The sequence below is a fragment of the Cheilinus undulatus genome, linkage group 10 (genome assembly GCF_018320785.1).
Source record: "Cheilinus undulatus linkage group 10, ASM1832078v1, whole genome shotgun sequence".
In the NCBI taxonomy this organism is placed as follows: domain Eukaryota; kingdom Metazoa; phylum Chordata; class Actinopteri; order Labriformes; family Labridae; genus Cheilinus; species Cheilinus undulatus.
In genome coordinates, this window is record NC_054874.1 from 7,457,625 (window position 1) to 7,472,527 (window position 14,903).

A 14,903-nucleotide genomic window follows, 5' to 3' on the forward strand; every position below is an offset into this window, starting at 1 on the left:
AATGTGTGTGGTACTTTGACACGGTGTGCTGTATTATCCATTCTCCCTCACTAACGTAGGTGAGATTGTCTCTATCTGCTGAAAAACTCTTTTGCGAGGTCATGCCCTGTCTCAATAACAGGCAGTCCTGTAAGACCTCTAATGAGCTTCTAATCTTTGCATCAAGAAAGGGTTACTTTCAGGATTCAGAGTAAAAGCCCGCTGAGTTGAGCTAGTTTAATCTGAAATCCATTTCTCTCACCACATCAAGAGCGCTGAGATACAGCCTCTGAAGCTCTGCAGAGTAGGTGGAGTGCCCTCTCCCACTTTTAACACAGTGGATCAAAAGGCAGGTAGGCCTGCAAACAGAATGGGCTGGGCCTCAGAGAGAGGACCCTTCCCAGTCCTGATTTATTGATGATATCGTTGCATTTTATCAGTAGCATTGGTGCTAGCATTTGTCATGACTAACAGTTACTTCATTCTGGGGCTGAAAAGTGTGGCAAGCTATGATTGGGCTTTGATGTTGAAATTCTTTATTTGTGCCACTTTTTAACCTTTATTTACGACTGAATTTGGCCATTTTAGCACATTTTACCTCCTCAACTAATTTTGCCATTTTTTGCTCATTTTTGCTACTTATAACCAAGTCTTGACAGCTTCTAATCACTGTCTACCATTTACCACCCGGATATGCATATGTTTCCCCCTCTTTTTTTTGCCACTTTTATGCTGTTTTACTACTAAATCTAGCTGTTTTGGCAACTTTTTTCTCATTTTTTAACCCATTTTACCACTTTTTGCCCATTTTGCTACTTGTGAATCATTTTTGCCACTTTTTACTCCTTTTGCTACTTTACCTAGTCGTTTTGGTCACTTTTTTCACCATTTTCAAACCCATTTTTACCATTTTTAACAGATTTTCAGTAGTTTTTACCCTTTTTAGCATTTTTGTTACTCATTTTTTTGCCACTTTTAGCCTCTTTTTACCACAGTTCTTGCCACTTAGTAACCCATCTATGGCACTTTTAAGATTTTCTGCTACTTCTTAACCATTTTTCATTATTTATCACCTATTTTTGCAGTTTTGTAAATAATTTTCACCACTTTCTTTGTCCTTATCATGCATTATCTAGCCCTTCTGGTAACTGTTATGCCGCTCTTTTAAACAGATTTTCACTATTTTCCATTTCTTTTTCTGGGATTTTTTTTTTTTTTGCCACTTTTAGCCTCTTTTACCACTATATTTTTTTTTGCCACTTTTAACTCGTTTATGCCACATTTTGCCCATTTTTACAACTTCTGACCTTTTTTGGCCACTTTTTAACCACTTTTCATCATTTACCATCCATTTTGGCAATTTTGTAAATAACTTTAGCCACTTTTTAATTCCTTTACTACTTTATCTAGCTGTTTTGGTAACTTTTTGTGCCACTGAACAGATTTTTTACTATTTTTCACCCTTTTTTGCATTTTTGTTACTATTTTTGTCACTTTTAGCCACCCATTGATGCAATTTTGTAAATCATTTTTGCCACTTTTCAACCACTTTTCATCATTTACCACCCATTTTGGCAATTTTGTAAATACCTTTTGCCACTTTTTAATTCCTTTACTACTTTATCTAGCTGTTATGGTAACTTTTTGTGCTTTTTGTGTTATGGTAACTTTTGCATTTCTGTTACTATTTTTTGCCACTTTTAGCCTCTTTCTCACCACTGGTTTTGCCACTTTTAGCCCATTTTTGCCACTTTTCAACCACTTTCCATCATTTACCACCCATTTATGCAATTTTTTAAATCATTTTTGCCACTTTTTAACCATTTATCATCATTTATCACCCATTTACACAATTTTGTAAATCATTTTTTTACCACTTTTTAACCACTTTTCATCATCAGCAGAAATTGTTTCCAATCTTAGGGCACCAGGGGGACCATTTCCCCCCTGCCCCCCCTCTAAGTCCACCAATGCATGTGTGCATCCCTAATGAAAACAGTCTACTGTAGATATGCAGCAGATAAATGTCTAATCTTTGCAGCTTTGGAGTGAAAGACAAGGCCTAACAGAGAGCCTTCCAGAGTAGCTTTTCGCCGTCCGGTGATTTGTTTTACATGCATGTTTGGTCTGCTTTTAGTCCCTGCTGTGGCTGGAGGGAGTGGATTTAATAGGACAAAACAAACACACTTTGCACATTATAAACATGATTTTAAAATAATTCAGTCCCTGAGGTAAATATTCATTTTGATAAACACTGACTCACCTCATTTTCCGTGTCTTTGCTTCTGTCTGATGATGGTCTTTTATTAATGGTGATGCACAGATGTGGTCAGAAACAGACATCTCTCTTCTAAATACCATACCCAGAGGTGAAATTGCCTTGTTGTCAGTATCCAACGATAAGCTGATAGCACTCACAGCCATTTTAACGTCTTTTTTTTTACTATCAAAGATTAAAGCTTTAGGGAACATCAGTTAGAGTTGCTGACAGCCAGCCTTGTTCTCCTCCTCTTCCTCCGCCTCCCCTTCCTCAGATAAATCCTCCATGGTTCAGCGGTTTGGACTGGCCGCTAAATCCCTTCAAGGGCTCGTCTGGATAGAAGGACACACATCCACAGACCCAGAGACTTTATTGATCATGGCACAAATCAGCGCTTTTTAAAATTCCCAGCATACATCAGGCGTCTTTGATCTTATATTTGAACCCACACACTTCTTTCATTTATTTTCTCTTCCTACATCCTCTCGGCTCTGTGTTGGCGGCTCAGACGGCGCTGAACGATTTGAGTCTGTCCACCTTTTAAAGGATTGTTTTGGATATATTCACCTTTTCTGACTGTGCCAAAGTGATGTGGAGGCTATTGATTTCCTCATATTAACCTCTGAAGACCCGAGCTTTTGTTTGATGTGTTTAAACTTTTTTTTTTTATGGCTTTAGTAATAACTGTAAAGTACAGAGGACAGACGATAGTTTCACAGTTGTAGAAATATACAGCACCGGTACAGTAGGAGGATTTCATTGAAAATAAAAACATAAAATAACACAATATAACACAAAACTTAGTAAACAGTTGCTTTACCCTCCAGTCATCCTGCTGTTTACACACTCCCACACCTTCACTTTGCATTAACAAGAAAAGAGTCTTTGAACTAGAATCTCAGCAGCTCCCAAGCTTGTTACTAAACAACGACATAAACCACAAGAAGGATCCACAAATCTAAACAACCTTTAAACTGAACAAGCTTCAGTAAAATGTTCGCTTTTTCTTGGATTTGGCTGAAGGGTTGGCATGTGCCAGTCCATCAGCGAGGTTGTGAAAGTGCAGGACCCAGGCCCGACCACAGAATCTTCTGGGCCCCTGAAAACCCGGATTTAAAACTCCCCAGTCTCAAATTATTGATGGTATCAGTGTATGTGTGTTGGATCAGTAGCATTGGCTAACAGTTACCTGCTGAAAAGTGTGTCAAGCTTTTACTGGATTCTGATGTTTGGAATGATTTATTTGCAGTACTTTTGAAACTTTCACCTTTTTTTCCATCTATTAATGCAACATCTTTTTGCCACTTTTAAAAGTTTGTTGCTGCTTTTTCCTATTTTGCCACTTTTATCAGCTTTTTAAGTTTTTCACCTATTTCTGCCACTTTTAGCCACTTTTTGCCCATATTTGAAAATTATTTTGTTTCTTTTGCTGCTTTTTTTTTGCCAATTTCTGCAACATCCTTTTGCTTTCTGTGCCTACTTTAGTTACCTTTTGCCATTTTTGGACACTTTTTGTCAATTTTTGCCACTTGTTGCTTCTTTTTGCCATTTTTGTCTTGCTAGTTTTTTTTCAACTTGTCACTCAATTTTGCAGCTTTTTTGAAAGTTTTACCACTTTGACCACTTTTTGCCCCTTTTTGCTCATTTCTGAAAAATCATTTTTGCACTTTAGGTGCTTTTTGCTGCCTGTTTTGCTACATTTCCCCTATTTTTGGTCACTTTGTTCCCATTATTGCATTGATTTTTGCCACCTTTTGCCCATTTTTTTTGATTTTCTTTTTTGCCACCTTACTTCATTTTTGCCAATATTCTGGTAGTTTTACCCATTTTTGCCACTTTTTGCCACTTTAAACCAATTTTCGCGGCTTTCTACCCAACTATGCCACTTTCTACCCATTTCTTGCCGCATATTGACCATTTTTTGCTGCTTTTTCTGCTGCTTTTTTTTTTTTTTTTTTTTAGTCTGTTGGATCCTGTTTTTCCCATTTTGCCACTTTTGTGCTTTTGCCACTGTTTTTGGCACCTTCCCCCATTTTTCCCATTGTTCTGGCAAATTTTACCAATTTTGTCAGTTTTAACACATTTATGCTATTTCTTACTATTTCAGCTCACCCTGCCTTTCACCAATTTTTTTGTCACTTTCTGCCCATTTCTTGCCACTGTTTGACATTTTTTTCTATTTTTTACCCATTTTGGTCACTCTGAGCCCATTTTTGCATTGTTTTTGCCACTTTTAACCCATTTGTTGCTGCTTATTAACCGTTTTTTTCCACTTTTTTTCCCCATTTTGTTAGTCTGTTGGATTCTGTTTTTGCCCATTTTGCCACTTTTTGCCACATTTTTTTTGGCACCTTCCCCCAATTTTTACCATTGTTCTGGCACATTTTACCAATTTTGTCACTTTTAACCCATTTATGCAATTATAAACGATATTTCAGCTCACTTTTGCTGCTTTTCACCCACTTTTTGTCACTTTCTGCTCATTTGTCACCACTTTTTGACAATTTTTTTTCTACTTTTTACCCTTTTTTGTCACTTTGAGCCCAATATTACATTGTTTTTGCCACTTCTTGCTCATTTTTCCGTGCCTTTTTGCCTCCTTACCTCCTTTTGCCACTATTCTGCAGTTTTTGACCAATTTTTGCCACTTTTTGCCCTGTTTTGCCACTTATTACCCATTTTTTTGCTGCTCTTTACCCAATTTTACCACTTTCTACCCATTTCTTCCCACTTTATGGCCATTTTTGCTATGACTTTCTTTAGCCTGTTTTGCCCATTTATGCCACTTTTTGACAATTTTGCAACTTTTAACCCATTTTACCATTTATCTCTCATTTTTGCACTGTTTACCATTTTTTTTGGCCACTTTTGCCCCTTTTCTGGCACATTTATCCATTTTTAATCCATTTTTTTTGTCTAATAACAATATGACCCCCCCCCCCAAAAAAAAGACTATGTTTCTTCAATTTTATTCTCTACTTTTGTGCACATCATAGCCTAGATGTGAAGTCTAACATTACTTTTCCAATAGTTTACAGTACTATTAAATCTTAACCTTGTTTTAATAAAAAGGATTTATATTTTTTTAATAAAAGGCTATATTTTATTACAGCATGAATAAAACAAAATTTCACAAGCTGTCTTACTGCAAAGGTGACATCCATCACAGCCTGACACTTGAAATCACTGATCTCTTCATAACGGCCCGTTTAGGATCACAAATGTTTGTAAATGGAGACTGCATGTCTCTGCATGTCTGAGGTAACAGTTCTGACTGAAACCCCTGAATTCAGTAATTAAATAATACTTTTGTCCCTATAGTGTTTATCCCCTACATTGCATATATTGAGCAGTCTATCTGGTGTGTCAGGTTGTGTGTGAAGGTTAGAGCCAGCAGAACTGTTGCTCTCTCATTTCTTGTGTGACAGAAAGTGTTTTTGGAGCAGCGGGGCCTGAGATGCTCAGGATTTTCTTCCATTTCCTGTTATATTAGTGAAGTTGAGGGTGATGGATCCCTGGAACTTGGACTATTGTAGACAAGCAGCAGCACACATGCACACTGTACACACACCTGTAATTGGTTCTGTAAGTAAAGCCAAGTTTCTCTTTCCACCCTCTTTCCAATTTTCTGTGCTGTCAGTTTGTGCAGCTTCTCCGAAAGAGAGGTGAGAGGTTTGTGGCTCCATCTGCACCTCGAATGGCAATGTGCGAAACCAGACCCTGAATTAATACCCTAACACACTTAACACTACCCTAAAGTTGCTCTTTCTTCTGTCTCCCCCCTCTTAATTAGTCTTTGGTCTCTCTTTGCCTGTCTGCTCGTCATCCCTCCAACAGTGATGGAGCTGTTCAGTGATGCACAGCCCTCCAAAAATTCACTGAGTCATTTATAGTGCTCACTGTTAAACATCTCTGCTCTCCTCTTCCTCTCCAAAATGTTCCATTTCCAGCTCAGCACGCCTTCATTATCTGAGATGCCTCAGCTTCCCATGCGCCTGGTCGCTCTCAAACTTTTTCGACAAAGCGGAGAGGGAAATTGCATCCCGGGTTTCTATAGAGAATTAATGCGTTTTAAGAAATGTGAATTATTGATCTTAAGTGGATTTATTCTGATGTCGTTTTTGTGTGCAAGATGAGCTCCCTCTGTGCTACATTTGTGTGTGTGCGTGCTCGGCTGCATGTGGGATTATGTTGACTGTATTTGGGTGGTGTTGGAGCGGAGTTTGGGCGGGATGATGTGTGGCTCTTGGATTTTGTGTGCGACTGAAGCAGCTGCAGAATCTCCTCTCTTGCTGTGATCGACCATCCAGCGGGAGGAGTTAAAAAGGAGCGCCATCAACATGTTTAGATGGAGTCAATGAAGTCATTTTCCTCTCTCCACTAGCCTTTTTTTCCTCCTCCATGCATTATGTATCTTAATCTGATCTGAAGGCTTCGCTCTTAATGTTCCTTCAACCAAAGATGAAGCCTCTGAGTGTGAAATTTAGCCGGAATTAAAGTTTTAACATGACAGCTGGCTCAGGGAATCCGTGGCTCAGCTCCTCTTTGGGGCAGCAAAGCAGCTAAGAGAGGATGAAGAGCGGGTGATGGAAAAAGGAAAAGGGCAGGAGGGAAGGAAGGTTTGCAGAGGAGCAAAGGAGGAAAAAAAAGGAGCAGGTTTCTCGCTCTCTTCTCGGTGCAACACTGGGAATCTTATCTCCTGCCACAGCCTCCGAACGCTGCACACTTCTGCATGTTTTCTCTGTTCTGCCTCATGTTTGCTGCTGTTTCATTCAGGGGGGCTTTTGCTTGTTATCAGGCTCGCAGGGCTCTGGTTCTGGGGTTTCTTAATAGGCGCTGAAACATTGTCATTGCTGCTGCACCAAACGACACTGCTAATTCCGGCTCCTAATGTAGATTTTTGAGCTGAATTTGTAATCTCTTCATAGCATAAGAGGATTGAGAACGCCAGCTTCAACCTAAATAAATTACTTTGAAGAGAGGGGACGTCCCGGGCTTTAACTCACACACCTGCAGTGTTCAAGATTAGTGTTGAAGAATGTCACACTGGTTTTCTTAAAGGCCCTCTGGGGACTCTGGGTATCTGCTCAGCGGTGGAGCAAAGTCCTATATCTCACTGTGTTTGTGTGCTTTCTTGCACTCTGAGATCTGTCTGTTATTTGCATTGGGAGTGCTGTTGAATGTTGACCCGTGGAGCCGAGCTTTCCAGCTAATTGGCTCCTCTTAGGGAGAGGCCAGCTGACCACTACTCCCCCTGGATTCGTTCTCCCATAGCGCCCCGGGCTCTTAGCACATGCAGTCAGATTTGTAATCTCTTGTATTCCTTCCATGCAAATGCATGTGTCTTCATTTTTTTCTTACTTAAGAATAAAAAAGCTGTTTTCGCCATGTGTTCTATGTCTTCCATGTGTTTCTTGCATGTTTTTCCGCCTTCTGTCATCATAAAAGCGCTCTTTGTAACCTCTGAAGGGGAAATGGCATATTTCTCATTCAATAAAGCAATAATTAATTCCTGCTCATTTCAGTTCTCGCAGGGTTTTTTTTTTTCTCCTCCAGCTTTACATAATCAATGTGACTGCTGGATAATGGTTACTAAATCTAGCTTAAGCTAGCAAACATTTGGCAGATGTACAGTGTAAATGAATTAATAGACTCAGTTTTTGTGATATGTCAGTCTGCTTGTTCTTAACCTTTTTGTGTGGTTATAAAATGTCCAAACTTGATCCAAAACTCCACATTTAGTCCTCATTTACCTACATTTTGCAGCAAAAGCAAATCTGTATCCTACAGAATTGGAAGATAAACAGCATTTCCTCGTGTGCCAAATAGTAAGGACTCATGATTCCAGTCCAAATTCAAGTGTTAATTTTGAAGGTTATTTAACATGTTCAGAGTCTGCTCTCTATAAATGAAGCTCAGCGTTAGTTCATGTAGGACATGGTAGTCCTACGCCCAGGCTAGGGCATCCAATCACAGCTCCTTCTCTCAACACAGTGGTCCATTTAGATATGACATACTTCCCACTGATCCCTGCTTGCAATAATGCTGATGCACCACGCTGCTGCTGGAAAAGCTTAACCTCCTCCACCCCAGCCTCCTCCTTTATAGCTTAAAGCTTGTTGCATCCTCATATTCAGATTCACGCTACTATAAATTCATTGCTTTTAGACTAATTTTATTGTATTCACTACATATTGTCATTAATGTTTCCATCCATATGGGGGTTTTTAGCTGAGCGCTCCCAGGGAGCTAAACCAGGGAGAATCTTTTAAAGGGGACATACAATAAAAAAAATCCTTTTCTCATTGTTCTGGCATTTAGCAAATAGAAATAATTTTGGTGATCCTAATTGACCAAAAACAGGAAAAGTTTAATCTGATGTAATGTTAGATGGTGAGAAAAAAAAGTTTATGTGCCTTTTTATATAGTGTATGTAAACATCTGGTTTCAACTGTAACTTTGGTTATAAAATGGCGCGAAGATGGACAGCACTCTGAGTATTAGCTCTCATTCTTTTTAAGAACTACGGTTAGTGTACATTCCAGCTGGCACTTTGGTGTTTTTTAAAATTCTTATATCTAAAAGGCATTTCTGCTCTTTTTGTTGTAATTTGAGATGATGTCGAACAGTTTTTGAAGGAAAAGAATGCCAAAAAGTTGAGGATTCTGCTCATTGTACTGCAACTGTGTGGAGCCATATGACCAAAAATATCAAGCATGCCAGAAATCCATCTGACCAGTCAGGTGCAGCAGGTCAAGCCGGTCATGACTCTCTATACATTGCACACCAAACGACATAATATTGCTAAAATCTGGTGTGTCTTCCAACTGAGTCATGTGACTCCACCTTCCTGTCTGAACAGTCTGATTTTCAGACGGTGTCTCCCACTTTATGGGGCGTGGCTGCTGACTAGACTGTCAGTTGGGAGCATTGCAGCACTGTTCCAGGCTTGACTCTGCCTTCAGCTGTTGTTTTTTCTGTTATTTCATCATTAGAAATAGGCTTTCTGGATGAAAAGCTGTGTTGGTGTACTTCAGACAGAGATATTTTTTCAGCCAGCCTCTGCTTCACCTCTTTGCCTGTTTTTAGATTATTTGAAGGTTAATTGGAGTCAGCATCTCCAATATGGTGGCTGTATTTGTCGGGCTTCATAACACCTCTTAAGGCCGCTTTCATATTTTTTCTACAGCCTTTATACTAAATATGTCTCTCTATTGTCTCTACATACTGGAGAGTTGAGTGAAGGTGCATGTTGGCAATCACAGAGACCCAACTTCTTCCCCTCATTCTTGTAGCTCACTTCACAAAAAGTTTGTTGTACTGCAAAGTAATGAATAAAGTTAGAAGCAGGGGTCGATGTTGTATTTTTCAGCTTACACACACAATCGAACTTCTTCTCAACCATTGACTTTCCTCTGCTTGCCACTAGCAATACTTCAGGATGAGGGCACTTCCAGGTGGTCTTCCCACTCTTTGGAGACTAAAAAACTCTCTGTTCACTTCTTGGAGCCAATAGTCCGTCCTCGTCACCTCACATATACTATTATTTTATATCGGCAAATTTATGAGCCAAGTATTTCCTCTGATCTGGTGATCCATCACTGGAACTGGACCAATGAAAACGTCACTGCAGAATGTGAATAATGGAAGTCAGACATAAATCTACTGTTTGTTCTTGTTAGCTGCCTGAATGTGCCGTGAATCATTGGGGATTAAATGGAAGCAAGGTCAACTGAGGTTTATTTACACAGCACGAAAAAATGCTGTCTGAAGAGCGGAGTTTGTGACAGTCATCGTCCTAACATCCTTGATCAAGTTAGATCAAGTCAATTGTCCATAAATCAAATTATATGAATTATGAGTTTGCACCAAAAACTCCCTCTGTGGCTTCTGATTGGTTCTTCGCATTTTATGGTTGAGTCCCCAAAATGTCATGGTCCCACGTTGACAGTTTTTTGTATATTTTTAGCCTTTTTCAACTTTAACTTTTATTACTTTTAGAGATTTATTTTTTGGGGCATTTTTGTGCCTTTATTAGATAGAGGGGGACAGTGGACAGAGTCAGAAACAGGGTCAAGAGTGGGGGAGAGACATGCGGCAAAGGGCCCCAGGCCGGACTTGAACCCGGGCTGCCCGCGCACATGGGGAGCGCCCCAAACCACCAGGCCACCCGCTCCCCTACTTTTATTACTTTTAAGTTTTTTTTCAGTATGCAGCTGATAAATTGGTGGTAAATCTAATCTGGTGATAAATTTAGAAATATTTGACACTGCATATTAATAAAGGCTGCACAATGCATCAATGCTGCAAATGTTTTATTAATATAGCTCAATGTGTTGATTGTATCTTTGTTTAATTAATGTTCTTAATTAAAATATGTCATTTTTAGATGACAGACACTGACTTTGCAGAGAAATTGTTTTGATTAGTTTTGTTTTATCCATTCTCGCCATCCACATCAATTAACAACTATAAAAATATAGTACTAATAATAATACGTTTTCAAGTGGTTGTCATTTTTAAGCACGAGCAAACATTAAAAATTCTTATCAAGTTAAAAAACTTTTTCATGGCTGCAAATGCCAAACTGTCTTCCACAGAAGCAGCAGAAATCTTCTCAAGGCAAAATTAAACCTCTACTATTCAGCATGAACAGAGTATCTCAGTTATCTGGCCTCACTAACCCGAACGAATGAGATTTCACTAAGCAGTCACACAAAGCTGAACAGACTTTCTAAAGCCATATGGCAGACAGTTTGAAAGAGGCTGTTGTCTTTTGTTGTTGTTTTAGTTTTTCTCTGTGGAAAAATGGGTATTAACAACCTTGGGTACTTACACATAGCAATGGCATTGCTTTGATTAGTGAAATGAAGATGATGCTGGTGGACTTGAGCTTGTATAGCATATTTCTAGTCGTCTGATGGCTCAAAGTGCCTTCAGGCTGCAGGCCCATTCACTCCACATTCACACACTGGCTTGAAAGCTCATTGTTTTACGTTACTGACTGCTGTATTGGAGATGGGGGTTCAAATCCCAGTCAGAGCATAAGTGTTCAGTGTGGGCCCTTAGGAAAAGTCCTTAACGCCAGGAACACCTGTCCCTGATGTAAGTCGCTGTGGATAAAAGTGTCTGCCTAATGACATTATAACAATTTAACACTGATAGTGAAGGTTGATTCACATTTACACATCACTGATGCAGCAGTAGAAGCAAATTGAAGTTAGGTCTCTTACCTAAGGATGCATTTACATGTGACTGTATGAGCTGGGATGATGATCCTCTGGTTGCAACTCTGCCAACTGGGCCATGGTCGCCCCTGTGTGTGAAGACGCTATAGGAGTGAAAACTTGTGTTGATGATGTGGAGCTGATTTGTCATCAAACTAACCTGTGAGAAACGAAGAATTGCTCATGTATTCTCGTGTATCATGGGATGGCACCACGCTATGGTCATTTCAATGTCAAACTGTTAAACATGCATCGCTGGCTGCAATGCGATCCAGGCAAAACATTAACAAGCTACAAGCTCTCCTTCCTCTTTACTTCCATCTCTACTAAACAAACAATCTGCACAAACATGATGCTGCAGTTTGAGTGCTGTCATACTCTTGCACCAATTTTATTGTGACATTTGCTTTTTACTGCCACATTGGTATTTTATGGTGTTATTGGTATCTTGTTGTGTTATTGGCATTTCATTGTGACTTCACGTACTGTGTGTGACATTGGTATTCATTTTATTGTTGACTCTTGTACCTGATACTTACTCGCCCATCCCGTTTTCATTAGTATCTCATTGCATTTATATTCCTGTACAATTTGTGCTTCTTAACTTGTTTTGGTTTCTACTGGGTTGTCACGAACCGGTCATTATGTGCTTTCTTCAGGCATTTCGCCATCTTGCACCAGGAGAATGTGCAATATATTTTCAATTTGCTTTTTGCAGTGAAGCCAGTGCAATATTACAGGGCATGAGCAATACAAAACTCTACCTGTAACTCTCTTTATTCTGGGTCAGTGTGGACCCCTGTCTGTCTGTCTGTGCATTGCCTGTTTGTTTTTCTTCATAATGAATGTATAATGTATTGCACTTATGTCCATGACAAATTTACCCCTGGGGAAAATAAAGTTTATCTTATCTCATTTAACCTTCTGAGACTGACATGGGCATAAATGGGAAGAGGAGACTGAGGTTGTAATTAGTGAGATAACTTTTGAACCATAAATCATTGCCTCTTAATTTTTTTCCATCTTGTAGCCATCCGTTTGCCATTCTAATGACGCTATCCATGCCTTTGTAGCCCTTTCAGTAACATTTTCTAGTAAGCCTGGAACTTGGGTGTCTTTCCGGTGCATTTAAAGATTAAATCCAGATCAGTTGCCCTGATATTGTCTTTTTTATCAATTTTTTTTACATTTTTGATCGTTTCTTCCACTAGCTTAGCATCAGCCACTATCTGAAATTTCCAAAACAGATGTGCATGTGTAGAAACCGATGGAGAGGGCCTGAGTGGCTCATAATGAGAGAAAGAGAAGCTGTGATGCGGCCCTCTGTGTCTCTGCAGACAGGAACTGCTTTGAATAATGGCTCATAATCAGTCAATATTAAAAAGTGCAAGGACTCTTTTGTAAATATGTGAATATTTTGAAGACTTTTTGTCACCAAATGACTATTTTTACACTTTTGGTCCCCAAGAAATGGGAGAACACATCTGGGGGGAAAAAAAATCCAGTGATTAATGTTTACTGTGTGTCACAAAGTTATGTCACAGTCAAGGGTTAAAAAGACAGCTTTTGGCTCAGAGGGTTGAACTTATTACAGCCACCTTTTATGGGATATGTGAATGAAATCGATCAGTGGTAGTCTGTAACTTTCTAGAAGCTTCCTGCAGAGGGACATTGCAGCTGGACAGACCTTGCCATTATTTTACAATGTAAACATGAATATTATTCATGACCTGTCTATTTAAGAGTCCATTGAACATCATGTCCTGATAATGGTTTTGCATGATTATTTCAGAGAAAGGTGATTGTCATTGTGTGTGAATACAGGAAAGTGCTTGGTCTGGCCTTCTTCTTGTATAATGTGGTTTTTAAACACCTTATGTTAACAAGGGGAAAGTTTTTGGAAGGTATTATGGTATTAAAAATGGATACTGCATAAGCCTGCTTTGTTGGTACTCTAGCTCCCTCCCATGGTTCATATCATACTTGTCAGGTTAATAGGTGACTCTAAATTGCCCGTAGGTGTGAATGCAAATGTGTCAGCTTGTTTGTCTCTATATATAATCCCTGTTATTGACTGGCAACTAGTGCATGGTGTACTCCACCTCTTGCCCAATGACAGTTGGGATCGGCTCCAGCCCTCTGCAACCTAGAATGGGACAAGCAGTAAAGAGGATGGAAGGACGGATTTCTTTGTCTCTGTTAGAAATAGCCATCTTGTTCTCACAGTAGTGATTGGTTAAACTCAGCCTGAAGGACTCATCTTCCTCCATCATTGATTGAAGCAGCTCTTGAGTCTGAACACAGTTTATGTCTCTCATTGTCTTCCCCTCAGAAACACTCTCCCCTCTCCGTTTGTCTCCCGGCAGGCGTTCATGGAAGATGTGAAGTCCCGTGGGCCATTCATCTACTCAATCTTGGAGTCAGCCCAGGCCTTTTTGGCTCAGCACCCGTTCCAGGAACCAGAGGAGACCCTGACCGATGGAAAAGGTCTGCTCCCTTCTTACTCTGTGCCAACTGCTGCGCCAGCCAAAATATCATACTAACATCCTCTCTCAGCTGAGCCCCAGAGCAGCACGCATGCAGGTGAAATCTTCCATTAGTGGTTATTAGATGTGATCAGTGCTCTGGTGTCACACTGAGTCTGTGAGCTGGGACTAATTAGCGCTTCCACACAGCACTATCTCATCAGATCAATAATACAGTAAACTTTTTCTCCCTAAACATCCACCTCATGAAGCTCATGTCCCATCATGGGACGCTCACCTGATATAAACTTCCCCTTACTTCACTTTGACTCTAACTCTGCTACTCCCTCTACCTCATAATTTCACATCTGCTCTATTTTTCATGCCTCTTGTAGACTTTATCCTATTTTATTCCTTCATGGCTCCACATAACCTCTCTCGACTCTGCAGAAGTGTCACCACGTCGACGGATCTTAAATGTGAGCCGCTCGGTGTGGAAGCAGGCGAATGTGGCTAGTGACCTGTGGGAAAAGCTGACAGCGCGCTGCGTGGACCGGCATAGGTCAGCGACTTTTTATTTAACATTGGGTGTAACTTATATAGATAAAGTGTGATAGCAGTTCCTTTTTGAGCACAATTTTAGGGCACCTATAATTCTCTGGATACCACTTTAATGGCTCTTCTCATCCACTTTAAGCCAAGGGAAATTATTGGTACATTTTACTCCCTTAATAATTTAAGAATTATAGTGACAGTTTAAATGGAAACCCAAACTCTGATTGAACATCACGTTTTTAAAGTTTTAAACTGAAGTTTTCAAACTTTTTGGTTTACTTAATCCCTGAAAAGAGATTCTAGGTGAGGCCTTTGGCCTCATTTGATATCTGTGATTTTTTAGCAGTTCCACCAAGAGATATTTCATCTCTAAATCTGTCCAATTTGCATAAAATGTCAATTTAAAGTTTATCTCTT

At 39.7% G+C, this 14,903-nt stretch overlaps 1 protein-coding gene across 3 annotated transcripts in view; it reads left to right on the forward strand.

Annotated features, from left to right (window-relative positions):
• The window catches only part of drp2 (dystrophin related protein 2), a 368,464-nt gene that overhangs the window by 244,284 nt on the left and 109,277 nt on the right, over positions 1-14,903 (forward strand). For all 3 annotated transcript variants that reach the window (XM_041797456.1, XM_041797458.1, XM_041797457.1), the window contains 2 exons: positions 13,833-13,953; positions 14,382-14,493. In XM_041797456.1, the coding sequence (XP_041653390.1) occupies positions 13,833-13,953; positions 14,382-14,493 (233 nt within the window). The remainder of the gene's footprint in view (positions 1-13,832; positions 13,954-14,381; positions 14,494-14,903) is intronic.